General features: G+C 51.8%; 1 protein-coding gene across 2 annotated transcripts in view; it reads right to left on the bottom strand.

Moving 5' to 3' along the window:
* LOC145714971 (cohesin subunit SA-2-like) overlaps positions 1-18,007 on the bottom strand; it is a 60,752-nt gene that overhangs the window by 41,067 nt on the left and 1,678 nt on the right. Inside the window, exons 3-8 of one of the 2 annotated variants that reach the window (XM_081794542.1) lie at positions 9,922-10,023; positions 9,625-9,750; positions 8,475-8,627; positions 5,430-5,526; positions 5,056-5,132; positions 1,578-1,649 (exon numbers count right to left, since the gene is read on the bottom strand). In XM_081794542.1, the coding sequence (XP_081650668.1) occupies positions 1,578-1,649; positions 5,056-5,132; positions 5,430-5,526; positions 8,475-8,627; positions 9,625-9,750; positions 9,922-10,023 (627 nt within the window). The remainder of the gene's footprint in view (positions 1-1,577; positions 1,650-5,055; positions 5,133-5,429; positions 5,527-8,474; positions 8,628-9,624; positions 9,751-9,921; positions 10,024-18,007) is intronic. The other variant, XM_081794543.1, reaches the window with a different exon arrangement.

Genomic DNA, 18,007 nt, shown 5'->3' with positions numbered 1-18,007 from the left:
GCACGTCCCCACGTGCTCACTGCTGAGCACAGTAACACACGTTACCTGTCTGCACACATGGGATCGTGGGGAATTAACCACATGAGGAACCCCAGGCGCGTCTCCGGCAGGGGCACCTGAAGCCGAGGGGCGACAGGCCGGCCACACGGTGCCCTACATCTCCCTGTTCAACCACCCGGATGCTCGTGTCTACAGGGACACTTACTGGTCGGGTCATTCCAACTGTGACCAACGCAGTGGTGTCCAGACACTAAAGCACAGAGTACACAGAACGCAGTCAGTTCTAAATATGCCAGTGTAGACGGAACACGGTCAGGTCTCGATGATACAGTGTAGACAGAACACAGTCAGGTCTAAATAGGCCAGTGTAGACGGAACACGGTCAGGTCTCAATGATACAGTGTAGACAGAAGGCAGTCAGGTCTAAATAGGCCAGTGTAGACAGAACATGGTCAGGTCTCCATGATATAGTGTAGATGGACACAGGTCTCCATGATACAGTGTAGACGGACCACAGGACTCCACGTGCCAGTGTAGATGGAACACAGTAGGTCTCCATGATACAGTGTGCACAGAACACAGTCAGGTCTAAATATGCCAGTGTAGACGAAACACAGTCAGGTCCCAGTGTGCCAGTGTAGACAGACAACGGTCAGGCCTAAATGTCCCATGTAGACAGAACACAGCCATGTCTAAAGGTCCCAGTGTAGATAGCACACGGTCAGTTCTCAATCTCCCAGGGTAGACAGAACACAGTCAGGTGTAAATAAATGTCCCGGTGTGAACAGAACACAGTCAAGTCCAAATGTCCCAGTGTAGACAGAACACTATCAGGTCTAAGTGTCGCAGTGGAGACGGAACACAGTGAGGTTGTAATGTCCCGTGTAGGGGCACCTGGGTGGCTCAACTGGTCAAGCGTCCAACTCAGTTTTGGCTCAGGTCACGATCTCAGGGTCGTTTGTTGTGAGGTTGAACCCCTGCAGGTGCTTGGGATTCTCTCTCCCTGTGCCCCTCCTCCGCTCACGCTCTCTCCCTCTCTCAAAGTAAATAAACTTTAAAAAATCCCCTGTAGACAGAACACCAATCTACAGGACAGTGTAGACAGAACACACTCAGGGCTAGATGTCGCGGTGTAGACAGAACTCGCTAAGTGAGGTCACTTCTGCAGAACGTGTCAGGTCTAGTCGTCCCATCACACCAGACACAGCCTGGCTTAAACGATCTCATCTGAAGCAGAACGCGGTCGGGTGTGAGTGTAGACTGAGCACCGTCAGGTAAGGCCCCCTCGTGGACAAGACTCAGATGCTCAAGAGGATCCAGTGTGGACAGGACAGGGTCAGGTCAGGAGGAGCCCCCGCTCGCCAGTCAGGACGCAGGGTCAGTATCAGCAGGACTCTGTGCGCTAGGCCCACGGTCCCCCGGGACCCATGCACGTGGACCCTCGTGTGCGCCCAGGGAGCCCACCCTGCGTGTGGAAGGAAGTCGGGAGCCACGCGGCCGCCCAACCGACTTGGGGCTCGCCAGGGAGCTGCACACAAACCCCCCAAACGCCGCCAAACGTGAGACGAAAGCTTTACCAGTTTCTCTGGCCACATGATGGTCAGGATCCACGGGTACGCCAGAAACTTCTTGTAGTACAGCCCGGTCTCCTGAATGGACAGAGGACAGGTGGCCGTGAGGTGAAGCGTCCCCCGCTGCCACAAGCCCCAGACACCCGGGGGAGCCCCGGCAGGGACCAGCCTGCGCAGCACAGGGCACTGGGGGGCTGGCGTCCACCTACCCCCGGGGGCCGGGCCCGTGGGTGTGGGATGTTCGGGCAGCCCAGAGCAGGCACGCCCCGCCTCCGCGAGGGGGCCCCGCGCCTAGCTTCGTGTCACTGTCCTCGGGACAGGTGGTGACAGACCGCTTCTGTGGCGCTCAGCCACTGTGTGTCCACGGGCCTGACACGCAGGGCACGCCTTGTGTCTGCTCTGGAGGCCGGGAGGGGGAGAGGTCATGGCACACAGGCCGTTCTCAACAGAGAACCTGGGAGTGTTCGAGCTTCTCACGCCCACGTCTCCATGAGGCTCCTCCTGTGGCCGTGCGGGTCACCATGCCCACGGGGGGCCCTGCACCCCGCTGCATCGCCCTACGGACACGTCCAGGGGCCTGCTGTGGGAAGTGCTGGGCGTCCCATGAGGGCGCCAGGCTGGGGGGCTGGAAAAGCCCCCACTGCCGCTTCTGACATGGGGGAGGGTGGACAGGGCCCGACCTGGTGACAGGGACCCTCTGAGGAAGCAGACCCAATCCGAGTAGCCATCGTGGGAGTGGTTCCGGCAGACACACGCAGCAACACACACAAACACACACATGCATTCGCTCACTCACATGCACAGTGCACACGCGTGTGTACCTGCATGCACACACATGCAGTAACACATGCACATGTGCATTTGCTCACTTGCGTGTACAGTGCACGCACGTGCACACGCACATGCAGTAACACGCTCACATATGCACATACATGTGCATTCGCTCATGTGCACAGTGCACACACGTGTGTACCCATGCATGCATACGTGCAGTAACGCATTCACACATGCACACGTGCATGTGCATTTGCTCACTTGTGTGTACAGTGCACACGTGTGCACACGCACATGCAGTAACACACTCACATATGCACATACATGTGCATTTGCTCACGTGCACAGTGCACACACGTGTGTACCCATGCACGCATACATGCAGTAACACATTCACATATGCACACATACATGTGCATTTGCTCACTTGAGTACAGTGCACACACGTGTATCTGCACACACATGTGCATTCTCTTGCTCACATGCACAGTGCACATGTGTATCTGTATGCAGACACATGTAGCAACACGCTCACATGTGCACACATACATGTGCATTCGCTCGCTCACAGTGCACATGCATGCACATGTAGCAGCACACGCATAGGGCATAAAGTGAATTGGCAGGGCGTGAATATGAGAATACACGCAGTAACACACATGCACACAGACGTGTGCATTTGCTCGCTCACATGTACACTGCACACACGTGTGTACCTGCACACACATGCGTGCAGTAACACACTCACATATGCACACACATGTGCATTTGCTCACTTGCGTGTACAGTGCACACATGTGTACCTGCATGCACACACATGTAGCAACACGCTCACATATGCACACATGCATGTGCATTTGCTCACTCACGTGCCCAGCACACATGCATGCACATGTAGCAGCACACGCATGGGGCATAAAGTGAACATGGCAGGGCGTGAATTGCTAAACGCGGGCGAAATTCATGTATTCTCCCCTTTTTCTTAGGTTTGACATTTTTAAAACAAAACGTTAAAGAAAAAATTTAATGTTCACTGACTTGATGCACAGCACTTCTGAAAACACCTCATGAATATTTTAAGGTGTGAGAAATTAATGTAGATATCACATCTGTCCCTAAATGGATGAGTCAATCAGTGAACTGTAGTCCACGGACAGAGTGGAATGTGCCTCGGCCTTGAAAATAAGGAAGGACGTTCTGCACCTGCCACTACGTGGACGGACCTTGGGGACATGATGCTCAGTGACATAAGCCAGACAGAAGGACAAATCGTGTGTGAGTGCGCATACATGGGGTCCCTAGAGGAGTCACATCCGCAGAGACAGAGAGTAGATGGTGGAGCCAGGGGCTGGGGACGGGGACGGGCAGTCAGTGGTTCATGGGGACACAGCTTCAGTTTGAGGAGATGGAAAGTTCTGGAGATGATGTTGCAGATGGTTGCACAGCAACGTGAATGTGCTCAGTGCCACTGAGGTGTGTACCTAAAAGGGATTAAGGTGACGCATTTCCTATTGTATGTATTTTACCACAATTTAAAAAAACCTTTTTGGGCACCTGGGTGGCTCGGTTGGTTGAGCACATGACTTCGGCTCAGGTCATGATCTCACAGTTCGTGAGTCGGAGCCCCGCGTCAGGCTCTGTGTGGACACCTCGGAGCCTGGAGCCTGCTTCACCTTCTGTGTCTCCCTCTCTCTCTGCCCCTCCCCTGTTCACACTCCGTCTCTGTCTCTGTCTCTCTCTCTCTCAAAAATAAATGAACATCAAAAAATGTCTTAAGAAGCCTTTTTAAACGAGAATAGTGCTTGAATGCAAGAAGGTGGTCAGCCTCACTAATAATCCAGGAAACCGAAACCAGAGGTACCACGTGCACACCTACCAGACTAGCAAAACCTAACAACATCGCATCACGCACTGGCAGGGAACGGGACCAAGGCGACGTCTAACACACAGGTAGAGGCTCCTGCTTGGGAACACACGTTGGTGCCACCTCGCACAGGAAAACGTGTGCATGCACAGGCCGTAAGTTACAGAAACACGTGAAGACGCACAGCAGGACACACGGACAGCAGACGTTTGCAGCCACACACAGACAGAGCGCGAAACCAACCCGAACGCCATCAGAAGCAGAATGGAGACAGGAAGGACGCATAGGCGTGCGATGGAACATTCCACAGCTGTGCACCAGACGGCTTCACGCGATAACACTGGTCAGAATCATTCTGTCAAGCGTGTCTCCCGTGCAGAGACCTGGGCGCCAGGTGACATCATCTACAGATGCCCACGTGGGACAGATATGCCATGGCATGTTCTGGGCACCAAGTTCGGGGCACGGTTACGTCCTGGTGGGGAGGAGGTCAGGACGGGGGCAGGGCACGTCTGGGCACGTACTGGCCACGCTCTCTCTGCATCTGGACGATGGCCACGTGGTTACCGTTTTATAACGGTACTTTCCACGTACACAATGGAATCTCCAATAGTAACTAAAGGTCAAATTTTCCTTTATAGAGAATCGTGGTCTCCCCAGCGGAAGAAGGGCCGCTTCTCCCAGGGACGTGAGGGCGGACGGTGTCTACCTGTGCAATCGTGACGCCTGGGCTGCTTCAGCCTGCAAGCCTGATGGCGAACCCACAGGCTTGGGGGACACGGGGCAGCAGGGAAGATCCTGTGACCCCAGGCCCCGGGCTCATGGAGGGCACGGAGCCCGCCTCACCTGGTCAAACTTCTCGGTCATCTTGTGAACCACACTGTTGCCTTGGTTGGTCTGGTACAGCTCGGCCGTCACCATCCCTGGGAGAGAAAGAAGCTCACTCAACATGGAAACGCGGTTTGCACCACCCCTCCTCCTTCTCCTGGGAGGGCGTGGGAGGTGGGCGGGGCCACAACACCTCATCCCTCAGAGGCCACGGCAAGGCCACAGGAGTAATCCGGCCTCGCTGCTCCCCAAAAAACCAAGATCTCCTACCCAAACCAGCCTCTGGAGGAGGCCCCAGCCCGCCCAGTGTCTTAGGACCACAGGCGGCCAGGACAGTGAGGCCCAGCCGGCATGTGAGAGAGAGGCCCAGGAGTGCCAGGAGCATGGCTCACCTTCACAGCCACAGCACTGGACGAAGAAGCTGATGAGGTCCAGCAGGGCCAGCTCCCTGTCCTCCTTGTAAGACTGGACCCACTCCTCGACAGCCGTCTGCAGGGGCAGCAGCACAGGTGAGCACACGTGTGTGATGATGCACATGTGACAGGCCAGCAGTGAGGACACAGGTGTGATGGTGTGTGTGTTATGGGCCAGCAATGACCACGTGTGTGTGATCAGGCGTGTGACGGGCGGCAGTGAGCACATGTGTGTGTGATCAGGCATGTGATGGGCAGTGGTGAGCACATGAGTGTGTGATCAGGCATGTGACAGGTGGCAGTGAGCACGTGTGTGTGATCAGGCGTGTGACAGGCGGCGGTGAGCATGTGTGTGTGATCAGGCATGTGACGCGCAGTGGGGAGCACGCATGTGTGTGTGATCAGGCATGTGACAGTTGGCAGGGCAGCTGTGAGCACGTGTGTGTGTGATCAGGCATGTTAAGGGCAGCAGTGAGCACAAGTGTGTGATCAGGCATGTGAGGGGCAGCGGTGAGCACGTGTGTGTGATCAGGCGTGTGAGGGGCAGCAGTGAGCATGTGTGTGTGATCAGGCGTGTGATGGGTGGTGGTGAGCATGTGTGTGTGATCAGGCATGTGACAAGTGGCAGTGAGCACGTGTGTGATCAGGCATGCGATGGGCAATGGTCAGCACGTGTGTGTGATCAGGCGTGTGATGAGCAGTGGTAAGCATGTGTGTATGTGATCAGGCGTGTGACAGGTGGTGGTGAGCACATGTGTGTGATTAAGTGTGTGATGGGCGGTGGTGAGCATGTGTGTGATCAGGCATGTGATGGGCGGTGGTGAGTACGTGTGTATGATCAGGCGTGTAAAGGGCGGTGGTGAGCATGTGAGACAGGCATGTGTGATGGGCAGTGGTGCGCACGTGTGTGATTAGGCATGTAAAGGGCAGCAGTGAGCGTGTGTGTGTGATCAGGCGTGTGACAGGTGGTAGTGAGCACGTGTGTGTGATCAGGCGTGTGACAGGTGGTAGTGAGCACGTGTGTGTGATCAGGTGTGTGACAGGCGGTAGTGAGCACGTGTGTGTGATTAAGTGTGTGACGGGTAGCAGTGAGCATGTGTGTGTGAGATCAGGCATGTTAAGGGTGGCAGTGAGCACAAGTGTGTGATCAGGCATTTGACGGGTAGCAGTGAGCACGTGTGTGATCTGGCGTGTGACGGCGGTGCTGACCGTGTGTGTGATCAGGCATGTGATGGGCAGTGCTGAGCACGTGTGTGTGTGATCAGGCGTTTGACGGGTAGTAGTGAGCACGTGTGTGTGATTAGGTGTGTGACGGGCGGCAGTGAGCACGTGTGTGATCAGGTGTGTGAACAGTGGCGGTGCGTACGTGAGTGTGATTAGGCATGTGACGGGTGGTGGTGAACACGTGTGACAGGCGGCGGTGAGCACATGTCTGATCAGGTATGTGACGGGTGACGGTGAGCATGTGTGTCTGATCAGGTATGTGACGGGCAGCAGTGAGCACGTGTGTGTCATCAGGCATGTGACAGGTGGAGGTGAGCATGTGTGTGTGTGATCAGGCGTGTGATGGGAGGTGGTAAGCATGTGTGTGTGTGATCAGGCGTGTGACGGGTGGTGGTGAGCATGTGTGTATGTGATCAGGCATGTGACAGGCAGTGGTGAGCACATGTGTGTGTCATCAGGCGTGTGAAGGGTAGCAATGAGCACATGTGTGTGATCAGAGGTGTGTCAAATGGCAGTAAGCACGTGTGTGTGATCAGGCATATGATGGGCGGTGGTGAGCACGTGTGTGTGTGATCAGGTGTATGAAGGGTGGCGGTGAGCACGTGTGTGTGCTCAGATGTGTGACAGACGGTGATGAACCCATGTGTGTGTCATCAGGCGTGTGACGGGCAGTGGTGAGCACGTGTGTGATCAGGCGTGTGACGGGAGGTGGTGAGCACGTCTGTGTGTGTGATCAGGTGTGTGAAGGGTGGCGGTGAGCACATGTGATAGGCGGCAGTGAGCACATGTGTGTGTCATCAGGTGTGTGACAGGCAGCAGTGAGCACGTGTATGATCAGGTGTGTGACAAGCGGTGGTGAACACATCTGTGTGTCATCAGGTGTGTGACGGGTGGTAGTGAGCGCGTGTGTGTGTGTGTCATCTGGTGTGTGACAAGTGGCGGTGAGCACATGTGTATGTGATTAGGCGCGTGATGGGTGGTGGTGAGCACGTGTGTGTGTCATCAGGTGTGTCACGGGTGGGTGTCAGCACGTGTGTGATCAGGCATGTGACAGGCGGTGGTGAGCATGTGTGTATGTGATTAGGCATGTGACGGGTGGTGGTGAGCATGTGTGTGTGTCATCAAGTGTGTGACGGGTGGTGGTGAGCACATGTGTGATCAGGTGTGTGATGGGGGGCGGTGAGCACGTGTGTATGTGATTAGGGGTGTGACGGGTGGTGGTGAGCACACGTGTATGTCATCAGGTGCATGACGGGCAGCGGTGAGCACGTGTGTATGTGAATAGGCGTGTGACAGGTGGCAGTGAGCACATGTGTGTGCCATCAGGTGTGTGACAGGTGGCGGTGAGCATGTGTGTGTTTCATCAGGTGTGTGATAGGCAGTGGTGAGCACGTGTGTATGTGATTAGGCGTGTGACAGGTGGTGAGCACGTGTGTGTGTCATCAGGTGCGTGACAGGCAGCGGTGAACACGTGTGTATGTGATTAGGCGTGTGATGGGTGGCAGTGAGCACGTGTGTGTGTCATCAGGTGTGTGACGGGCAGCGGTGAGCACGTGTGTGTGTCATCAGGTGTGTGCTAGGCGGCGGTGAGCACGTGTGTGTGTGATCCGGTGTGTGACAGGCGGCAGTGAACACGTGTGACGGGCATATATGGCCGGCACACCTGTCGGCTGGGCACACAGGGCAGCACAGAGCTGTGGCCAGTGTTGTCCTGACCCTGTGGGGACACTCAGCCCCTGATGGCCCCAGCAGCGTGTGTCGCGCCCGCGTCCAGCCCACGTCCCCTGCGGTGGGCGGTACCTGCACAGAGTTCTTCCCCAGGGCAACCATCTCAAACAGGGTCACCTCTGCGGTGATGGCCACTTTCCTCTTGCGGTACTTCCGCGGGGGCCGCCCTCGCCGGCAGGTGCCCTGCCCACGGGCATCCTGGGCCCCCGAGGTTGCTCCCTGAGCCTGAAACCAAAGAGTGGGATGTGACGGGCTGCACCGCACACCCTGTATCCCGGGCAGGTGAGGAGGGTGTAGCCCCCCACACACACCCGGGGACGCAGGGGCGCACCGTGGTGGCCCTAGGCAGGAACCCTGGACCATCGGGAGCACACAGCTGTGAAGGAGACCTGGACATTCAGGAGACAACTGGCCGCACCCCCTGGGGGTGCCCACCTGTCACCATGTGCTCACACTTTCACACCAAATAGCTCTCAGCTCCTCATGGCCTGTCCTGTACCCGCTGCAAGGGGTCCATGATCACCTGAGACCCTGGGCAGGGAGGGGGCTTCAGGCACTGGAACGGAGGGTGCAGGAGCAACCCCAGACCCCCAGGTGGGGGGATCAATGCCAGGGAGCAGGGAGGGTTTCCCCAGACCCCCAGGCAGGGGCATCGATGCCAGGGAGCAGCGAGGGGACACTGAGCCTGAAGAGGGGAGCAGGAGTCATCGTGTCTGAGGACGGTCAGGGGGTGGGAACACTGTGTCCAAGGTCAGGGGATAGGATGCCATATCCATGGTTGGGGGAGGGGACGCCGTGTCCAAGCATGGGGAGGGGACGCCGTGTCCATGGTCGGGGATGATGCTGTGTCCGAGGATGGGGGAGAGGACGCCGTGTCCATGGTTGGGGGAGGGTACTCCATGTCCGTGGTTGGGGGAGGGGACGCCGTGTCCAAGGACGAGGGAGGGGATGCTATGTCCGAGGATGGGGGAGGGAAGGAACACCCCATCTGCGGACACAGGAGAGGACACCACCTCCAAAGACCAACAGTGGAAGTGCGCTGGCCTGCAGGGCCCTGGTGGGCCTGGGGTTTGGTGGGCAGGCAGTAGAGAGAAGCCTCCAGGACCCAGTCCTCAAGCTGGCAGCACCTGGCCCGGCACAGGGGAGCACAGCACCACCCAGCCCGCCCAGCCCTCCCCACAGTGGTCAATACCAGTATGGAGCCCCTCCTCCCGGACATCACCTCAAAGAAGGTCACCATGGAGATGAACTGGCCAGCCTCGTTCCTGTACCTCCTGCGTGTGGCCCGCCCACGCCGTCGGAATCCAATCCCACTGACATCCCGGATCCCTGAGGGTCCTTCCTGCACCTACAGCCAGAGAGCAGGATGTGAAGGGCCAGGAAATGGTGCTAAGTGGAGGCCAGCTTAATGAGAGGACCCCTTAACTCCAGGACCCAGGGGGCAGGAAGTGTCCACTAGAACTGCCCATCCCCACCAGGGGCCCCCGGGAGAGGAGGGTGGCCACCCCATGTCACCCACCGCTGCTGCAGGACAGAGGTCTCGGCCAGGGTCTCTGACTGTCATCACGCCCTCAGCTGGGTGCTCAGACACAAGCCTCCGCTGCCACAAACCACCAGTGTCCTGGGGACAGCAAGCCATCTTAAACCCCATCCTGAGGACTGTCTCTCAGGGATGTGGGGTTCCCATCACCCCACTGGTCAGAGCCCCAGATAGAGATGGGGAGCTCAGGCCAGTGACCAGCAAGGCTGGGGGAGGTAAGACCCATGATATGAGCCGGCTCTCCCTGTCCTTCTGGGAGGGGTGGGCCCAGTGGCCCCGCAGAAGCAGGACTGAGACCACCACAGCCTCAAGGGGCACAGGGAGAGTAACCCAGAACCAAGGGTCACATGTGCAGACAGCAGAACTTGGGCGTCACTCCTGGGCACACCTGCCCAATAGAGCATGGCCTTCCCTAGTGGGATGCTGCTACTGCATGGGGACCAGCATGGATGCAGTGAAAGAACCACGGCCATGCCTGTCCTGACTCGATGCTCCCCTGCCCACTAGCGTCCGACCCACCAGGGGCTCACGGATACCGTGAGCCCATAAGGGCCATCCTGGGGCACAGATGGTCTTCAGGACAAGTGTGCCCACTTGTGGGTGCCCCACACCCCTGCATCCCTACACTGTGGGCCTCTGTGACACCACCACATGACAGTCTTCCACAAACGAGAACATCTGAGGGCTGTAGTACTAGGCTGGCTGGCCCACTGATAACCTCACCATAACACACATCTGGTTCTGCTTGTAGGAACCCCACACTGATATGTGTGCACACTGAAGGCTGTGCCTCAGCAACACGCTGGAGATAGATTGGCATGTCCTCAAACTTAAAAGTGAATTTAGCAAGGCCAATTCAAGGTCAGTTTAATAAAATCAATCATATTTCTAAAAACAAGCAATGAAAACCTGGATACTGAAATTAAAAAAAAAAAAAACAACAGTAGCTATTACAACAGTTCCCCCAAAATGGAATACTTAGATATCAACCTAACAAAATAGGTGTGGGATATGTGTATTGAAAACTACAAGATTTTGATGAAAAAAATCAAATAAGGCTTTCAGAAACAGTGAGCTATACCATGTTCATGGAATGGAATGGAGAAATGGATCATTCTGCAACAGCTGGAGATGCAATACTGAACTCTTAATAATGGACAGAACAACCAGACAGAAGACCAGTGAGGACAAACAAGACTTAACAAACCAACTAGATCTAAGACACATATACTGAACCCTCCACCCAGCAACAGCACACACCTTCTGCTCATGTGTTCTTAGCACATTCCCCAGAATACACTACACGTTAGACCACCAATGAAGTCTTATTAGATTTCAAAAGACAGATAACATACAAAGTATCTTCTCTGACCACAACAGTATGAAGTAGAAATCAATAACAGAAGGAAAACTGGAAAATTCACAAAACTATGAAAGAACAAGTGGTTCAGAGAAGAAATCACAAGGGAGATTAGAAAATATCTAGGGACAGGGACTTCAAGCTGTATCACAAAGCTGTAATCATCAAGACTATGGTACTGGCACGAAAACAGACAATCAATGGAACAGAATAGAGAATCCAGAAATGGACCCACAAACGTATGGCCAACTAATCTTTGACAAAGCAGGAAAGAACATCCGATGGAATAAAGACAGTCTCTTCAGCAAGTGGTGCTGGGAAAACTGGACAGCGACATGCAGAAGAACGAACCTGGACCACTTTCTTACACCAGACACAAAAATAAACTCAAAATGGATGAAAGACCTAAGTGTGAGACAGGAAGCCATCAAAATCCTCAAGGAGAAAGTAGGCAAAAACCTCTTTGATCTTGGCCGCAGCAACTTCTTACTCAACACATCTCCGGAGGCAAGGGAAACAAAAGCAAAAATGAACTACTGGGACCTCATCAAAATAAAAAGCTTTTGCACAGCGAAGGAAACAATCAGCAAAACTAAAAGGCAACCGACAGAATGGGAGAAGATATTTGCAAATGACATATCAGATAAAGGGTTAGTATCCAAAATCTATAAAGAACTTATCAAACTCAACACCCAAAACAACAAATAATCCAGTGAAGAAATGGACAAAGACGTGAATAGACACTTCTCTAAAGAAGACATCCAGATGGCCAACCGACACAGGAAAAAATGCTCAACTTCACTCATCATCAGGGAAATACAAATCAAAACCACAATGAGATACCACCTTACACCTGTCAGAATGGCTAACATTAACAACTCAGGCAACAACAGATGTTGGCGAGGATGCAGAGAAAGAGGATCTCTTTTGGATTGTTGGTGGGAATGCAAGCTGGTGCAGCCTCTCTGGAAAACAGTATGGAGGTTCCTCAAAAAAACTAAAAATAGAACTACCCCAGGACCCAGCAAATGCACTACTAGGCATTTATCCAAGGGATACAGGTGTGCTGTTTCAAAGGGACACGTGCACCCCCATGTTTATAGCAGCACTATCCACAATAGACAAAGTATGGAAAGAGCCCAAATGTCCATCAATGGATGAATGGATAAAGAAGAGGTGGTTTATATATATACAATGAAGTATTACTCATCAATCAAAAAGAATGAAATCTTGGATGGGACTAGAGGGTATTATGCTAAGTGAAATTAGTCAGAGAAAGACAAATTATCATATGACTTCCCTCATATGAGGACTTTAAGATATAAAACAGATGAACACAAGGGAAGGGAAGCAAAAGCAATATAAAAAACAGGCAGGGGGACAAAACGTAAGAGACCCTTAAATATGGAAAACAAACAGAGGGTTACTGGAGGTGTTGTGGGAGGGGAGATGGGCTAAATGGGTAAGTGGCATTAAGGAATCTACTCCTGAAATCATTGTTGCACTATATGCTAACTAACTTGGGTGTAAATTTAAAAAATAAAAAATAAATTAATTTTTTAAAAAAAGAAAAGGAAAAGAAAATATTTAGGGACAAATGCAAATGAAAATCAACATAACTAAAGCTTTTGGAATGGTGGGAAAGTGGTGCTAATGGGAAATTTACAGTTGTAAATGTTGGCACCAAAAACCAAGAAAGATCTTAGATCAACAACACAACTTTACAACTTGAGGAATGAGAAAAAGAACGTCAAATTAAATCCAAAGGTAGCAGAAGGAAGGACCTAACAAAGAATTAAAACGGAGATAAACACAATAGGTAATGGAAAAACAATGGAGAAGAACCAATGAAACCAAAAGCTGGTTCTTCAAAAAGATAACAGATTTGGGGTGCCTGGCTGGCTCAGTTGGAAAAGCATGGAACTCTTAACCTTGGGGTTGTGAGTTCAAGCCCCACATTGGGTGTAGAGATTACTTAAATAAATAAAACTTAAAATAAAAAAGATAACCGTTAACAAACCTTTAGCTTAGATGGGCTAAGGGCAAAAGAGTAAAGATTCAAATTACGAAAATCGGGACTGAAAGTGGGGGCATTATTACAGATTCCACAGAAACAGGTTTATAACATCACAGCAGCAAACGGGATGACGTATATGAAATAGACAAATTCCTAGAAACACAAAACCTAGTAAGACTAAGTCACACAGAAATAGAAAATCTGAAAAGAAAAGCTTTTAACCTGAAGACTTCACTGAGGAATTCTACCAAAGGATTTTAGGAAAACTAACACCAATCCTTCTCAAACTTTTCCAAACATTGAAGAGGGGGGGGACACTTGCCAACTCATTCCAGAAAGCCAGCATTCCTCGGATTCCAAAGCCAGACAGACGCTACAAGGAAACCACACGGACATCCCTCATGAACACTGATGTAAAAATCCTCAACAAGATACCAGCAAACGGAACTCAGAGGACTATACAGCATGACCAAGCGGGACTTATTCCTAGAATAGAAGGTTGGTCTGACATACAAAAACTGATCATCGTAAGGCACCATGTCAACAGGATTAAGGAAAAATATCACATGATCAACTCAACAGGTTCAGAAAAAGTATCGGACAGAATTCAACACCCTTTCATAATAAAAACATTTAAAAAATAAAATTAACTAAGAATAGAAGGAAAGTATCTCAATGTAATCAAAGCCATCTAGAGCTTTGTAAATATTTATGCCCCCAACTTGGAACACCTAAGTATATAAATCAATTAATAACAAACATAAAGAAACCCATTGAGGGGCGCCTGGGTGGCTCAGTCGGTTGGGCGTCCGACTTCAGCTCAGGTCACGATCTCGCCGTCTGTGAGTTCGAGCCCCGCATCGGGCTCTGGGCTGATGGCTCAGAGCCTGGAGCCTGCTTCTGATTCTGTGTCTCCCTCTCTCTCTGCCCCTCCCCCGTTCATGCTCTGTCTCTCTCTGTCTCAAAAATAAATAAAACGTTAAAAAAATTTTTTTTTAAAAAAAGAAACCCATTGATAACATTTCAATGATAGTAGGGGACTTTGACAATAGCATCAAAAAGAATAAAATACTTAAGTGTTACCCGAGATGGTGAAAGATTTGTACAATGAAAAGTACAAAACATTGCCGGAAGAAATTAAAGAAGATGTACAGAAATGGAAATGCATCCCACCTTCATGGACTGAAAGACTTCAGAGGATTAGAATGTGAACGTGACCCAAAGTGATCTCGATTCGGTGCACTCCCAATCAACATCTCCGCCTACGTTTTTCTAGATATTAGTAAGCTGATTCTAAAATGTATAGAAAGAAAAAGGAACTCCAACAGCCAAAGTAACGTTCAAAAACAACAACATTGGAGGTTTCGCACTCATTTCAAACGTTAGTATAAAGCCATAGACAATCAAGACTGTGTGGTAGTCGGCAAAAGGATATCCCGTAGATCAGTGGAACAGGACAGAGTCCAGAAGTAGAAGCACGCAAATATGGTCAATTGGCCTTTTCTAAAATTGCTAAGGCAACTCCACCGAAAGAAGATAATCTGCTTAAAAATACGGTACTGAACAGGGGCTCTTGGGGGGCTCAGTCGGTTAAGCTTCCGACTTGGGCTGAGGTCATGATCTCACGGTCCGTGGGTTCGAGCCCCGCGTCGGGCTCTGTGCTGACAGCTCGGAGCCTGGAGCCTGCTTCGGACTCTGTGTCTCCCACTCTCTGCCCCTCCCCTGGTCCACATTCTCTCTCTCTCTCTCTCTCTCTCTCTCTGCCCCTCCCCGTGCTCATGCTCTCTCTTTCCCTCTCTCAAAAATAAATATTTTTAAAAAAGAACTCTCAAAAAAATTAAGTTCATTAAAAAAGAACTCTCAAAACTCAACAACAAACCACTCGATAGAGGAGAGTCACAAACGATTTTAACAGAGTCCTCGCCTGAAGATACACACAGGTGGGGCCCTTAGTGGACGACACTCACGTCATTAGGCACTAGGGAAGGGGAACTGCAAACCCACCGCCATTAGAACGTTCACGTGTGCCTACCAGTCACCGTGCCGCTGGCATTTACCCGAGAGAAACAGAGGCATCTTTCCGCACGAAGGCTTGTGCACAAATGTTCCCGGCAGCTTTATCAGGGATAAGGAAACCTCCCAACAACCCAAATGTCCCGTCCACAGTAAACGGACACACAGACGGTGTTCGGTCCACAGGTGCAGCAACCACTCTGTAATAAAAGGAATGAACCGGGGCGCCTGGGGGCCTCGGGCAGTTAAGCCTGTGACTCTTGGTTTTGGTTGGGGTCGTGATCTCCTGGCTCACGACATCGAGGCTTGCTTCGGGCTCTGCCCTGATGCTGCCTGGGATTCTCTGTCCCCCTCCCCCGCCCCCACACACACACACCCCGTCCCTCCCCTGCCCACAGTCTCTCTTTCTCAAAATAAATAAACTTTTAAAAAGTAAAAAATAAAGAAAATACAGGAATGAACTACCGACCCATTCCAATATGGTTGAATGCGAACATACTTAATTATGCTGAGTGAATGATGCCTGAGCACCAAGAAAAAGAAATCGTAGTGCGTGAGTCCCTGTATATAACCCTCTAGGAAATGCACACAGTGTCACGGTCAGGGACAGGGCAGACTGGAGTGGGTGTGGAGAGGTGTTGGGTCTGCCACTGCGAAGGCTTACAAGATCTGGAGGGGGCAGGAGGGGTGGAGATAGTCATCATCCTGATGGCGGTGATGCCCAGAAGGTGTCCACGTGTGTTAAACCACACACTTTCAATACGTGTTTATTTCATACCAAGTGTTTGAAAACAATTTTTTTAATGTTTATTTATTTTTGAGAGAGAGAAAGAGAGAGAGAGAGTGCAGGCAGGGGAGGGGCAGAGAGAGAGGGAGACACGGAATCCGAAGCGGGCTCCGGGCTCCGAGCCGTCAGCACAGAGCCCCACTCGGGGCTCAGACTCAACGAGCCGTGAGATCATGACGTGAGCCGAGTCGGATGCTTCACCGACTAAGCCACCCGGGTGCCCCTCACACCAAGCGTCTGAAACAAAAACGAGCTTGACTCTCCAGGACCAGCACGAATAAATTAAAAACGGCATGTATTTTGGTCGTGGGGAGGGGGACACAGCAGGATCAGGGGAGGAGACCACCAAGTGGAGCCCCAGAAGCACAATGTGTGGCCAGTAAACAGCCAACCGAAGTGCTACGAATGCGTCCTGGGGACACAGCCCTGGGGGGCTTTGCACGCGCCCAGACACGCATGACCCCTGACGTCGTGCCGGCTTAAAGCCACGGGGGCCTCAGTCTAACCTGCCCGTCTGCGTGCTCCTGAGCCAACTCTGCAGACTCGCACGCACATTCGAGGCCACGATGACCAACCCTCACCATCTCAGGTCCCGAGCAGCCACCCCAGCTACAGTCGGGCCACCACGTATTTTCATTCTCAAGTCAGGAGTGACTGGAAAACAGTAACCTCACGACACTGTGGTCGCACCCCCATGTATACGTGACAAGCCTGGTTAACGTTAGGGGTTATTAACTAAACTGCTGCGTGGCTGACAGACCACCCTGTGGTCTGTGATTGCTGTCTACACAGCAGTGCAAACTCACTCCAAGGATACTCAGGAGACAGGTGAAACTTACAAATCTTGTTTCCTATTTTGTTTGTTTCTGCTTTTTTTTTTTTTTTAGTAGGTTCTATACCCAACATGGGACTCGAACTCACAACCCTGAGATCAAGAGTTGCATGCTTGGGGGTGGGGCGCCTGGGTGGCTCCGTCGGTTGAACGTCCGACTCTGGCTCTGGTCCTGATCTCACGGTTGGTGGGTTCGAGCCCTGAGTCGAGCTCTGTGCTGACGGCTGGGAGCCCGGAGCCCGCTTCGGATTCTGTGTCTCCCTCTCTCTCTGCCCCTCCCCTGCCTGCACTCTGTCTCTCTCTCTCTCTCTCTCTCTCTCTCTCTCTCAAATCTCTCAAAAATAAATAAACATTAAACAAATAACAACAAAAACAGAAGAGTTGCATGGTGTGGCAACTGATCCAGCCAGGCACATCCTTAAGCCTAAAATTTCATAAGATAAAAAAAAGAAATTATAAAACAATATATACCATTTGAACTCATTTTTTATTAAATTTTAGGATATATATATGCACATGCGTGCATGCAGATATGCAAATACACACATGCGTGCATACAGATATGCAAATACACACATGCGTGTGTGTGTACGTGCATAAAAAGCCTGGAAGAGGGACACGTGGCTGGTACACCACGCTTGCTCTCACGTTGTGAGTTCGAATCCCAGTTTGGACACAGAGATGGCTTTAAAAAAAAAAAAAGAAAACTAGAAGAATATTCAGGAAAATATATTTTTTTAATTTCTTTAATGTTTAATTTATTTTTGAGAGAGACAGAGAGAGACAGAGCGTGAGCAGGGCAGAGGCAGAGAGCGAGGGAGACACGGAATCCGAAGCAGGATCCAGGCTCCGAGCCGTCAGCACAGAGCCCGACGCGGGGCTCGAACTCACGCGAGATCACGCGAGATCATGACCTGACCTGAGCCCAAGTGGGGGGGGGGGGGGGGGGGCTCAACCGACCGAGCCACGCAGGTGCCCCTGTAGCAAAATGTTACTAGTGAGCGCTGTCGGGACAGATTATAAGGGATCCGTGTTTTTCTCCCGCGTTCCTGTCTA

This window comes from Panthera onca, chromosome Y, assembly GCF_046562875.1.
Source record: "Panthera onca isolate mPanOnc1 chromosome Y, mPanOnc1 haplotype 2, whole genome shotgun sequence".
Taxonomy (NCBI): domain Eukaryota; kingdom Metazoa; phylum Chordata; class Mammalia; order Carnivora; family Felidae; genus Panthera; species Panthera onca.
The sequence above is the reverse complement of the archived record's forward strand: the minus strand, read 5'-3'. Positions and strand labels throughout refer to the sequence as shown.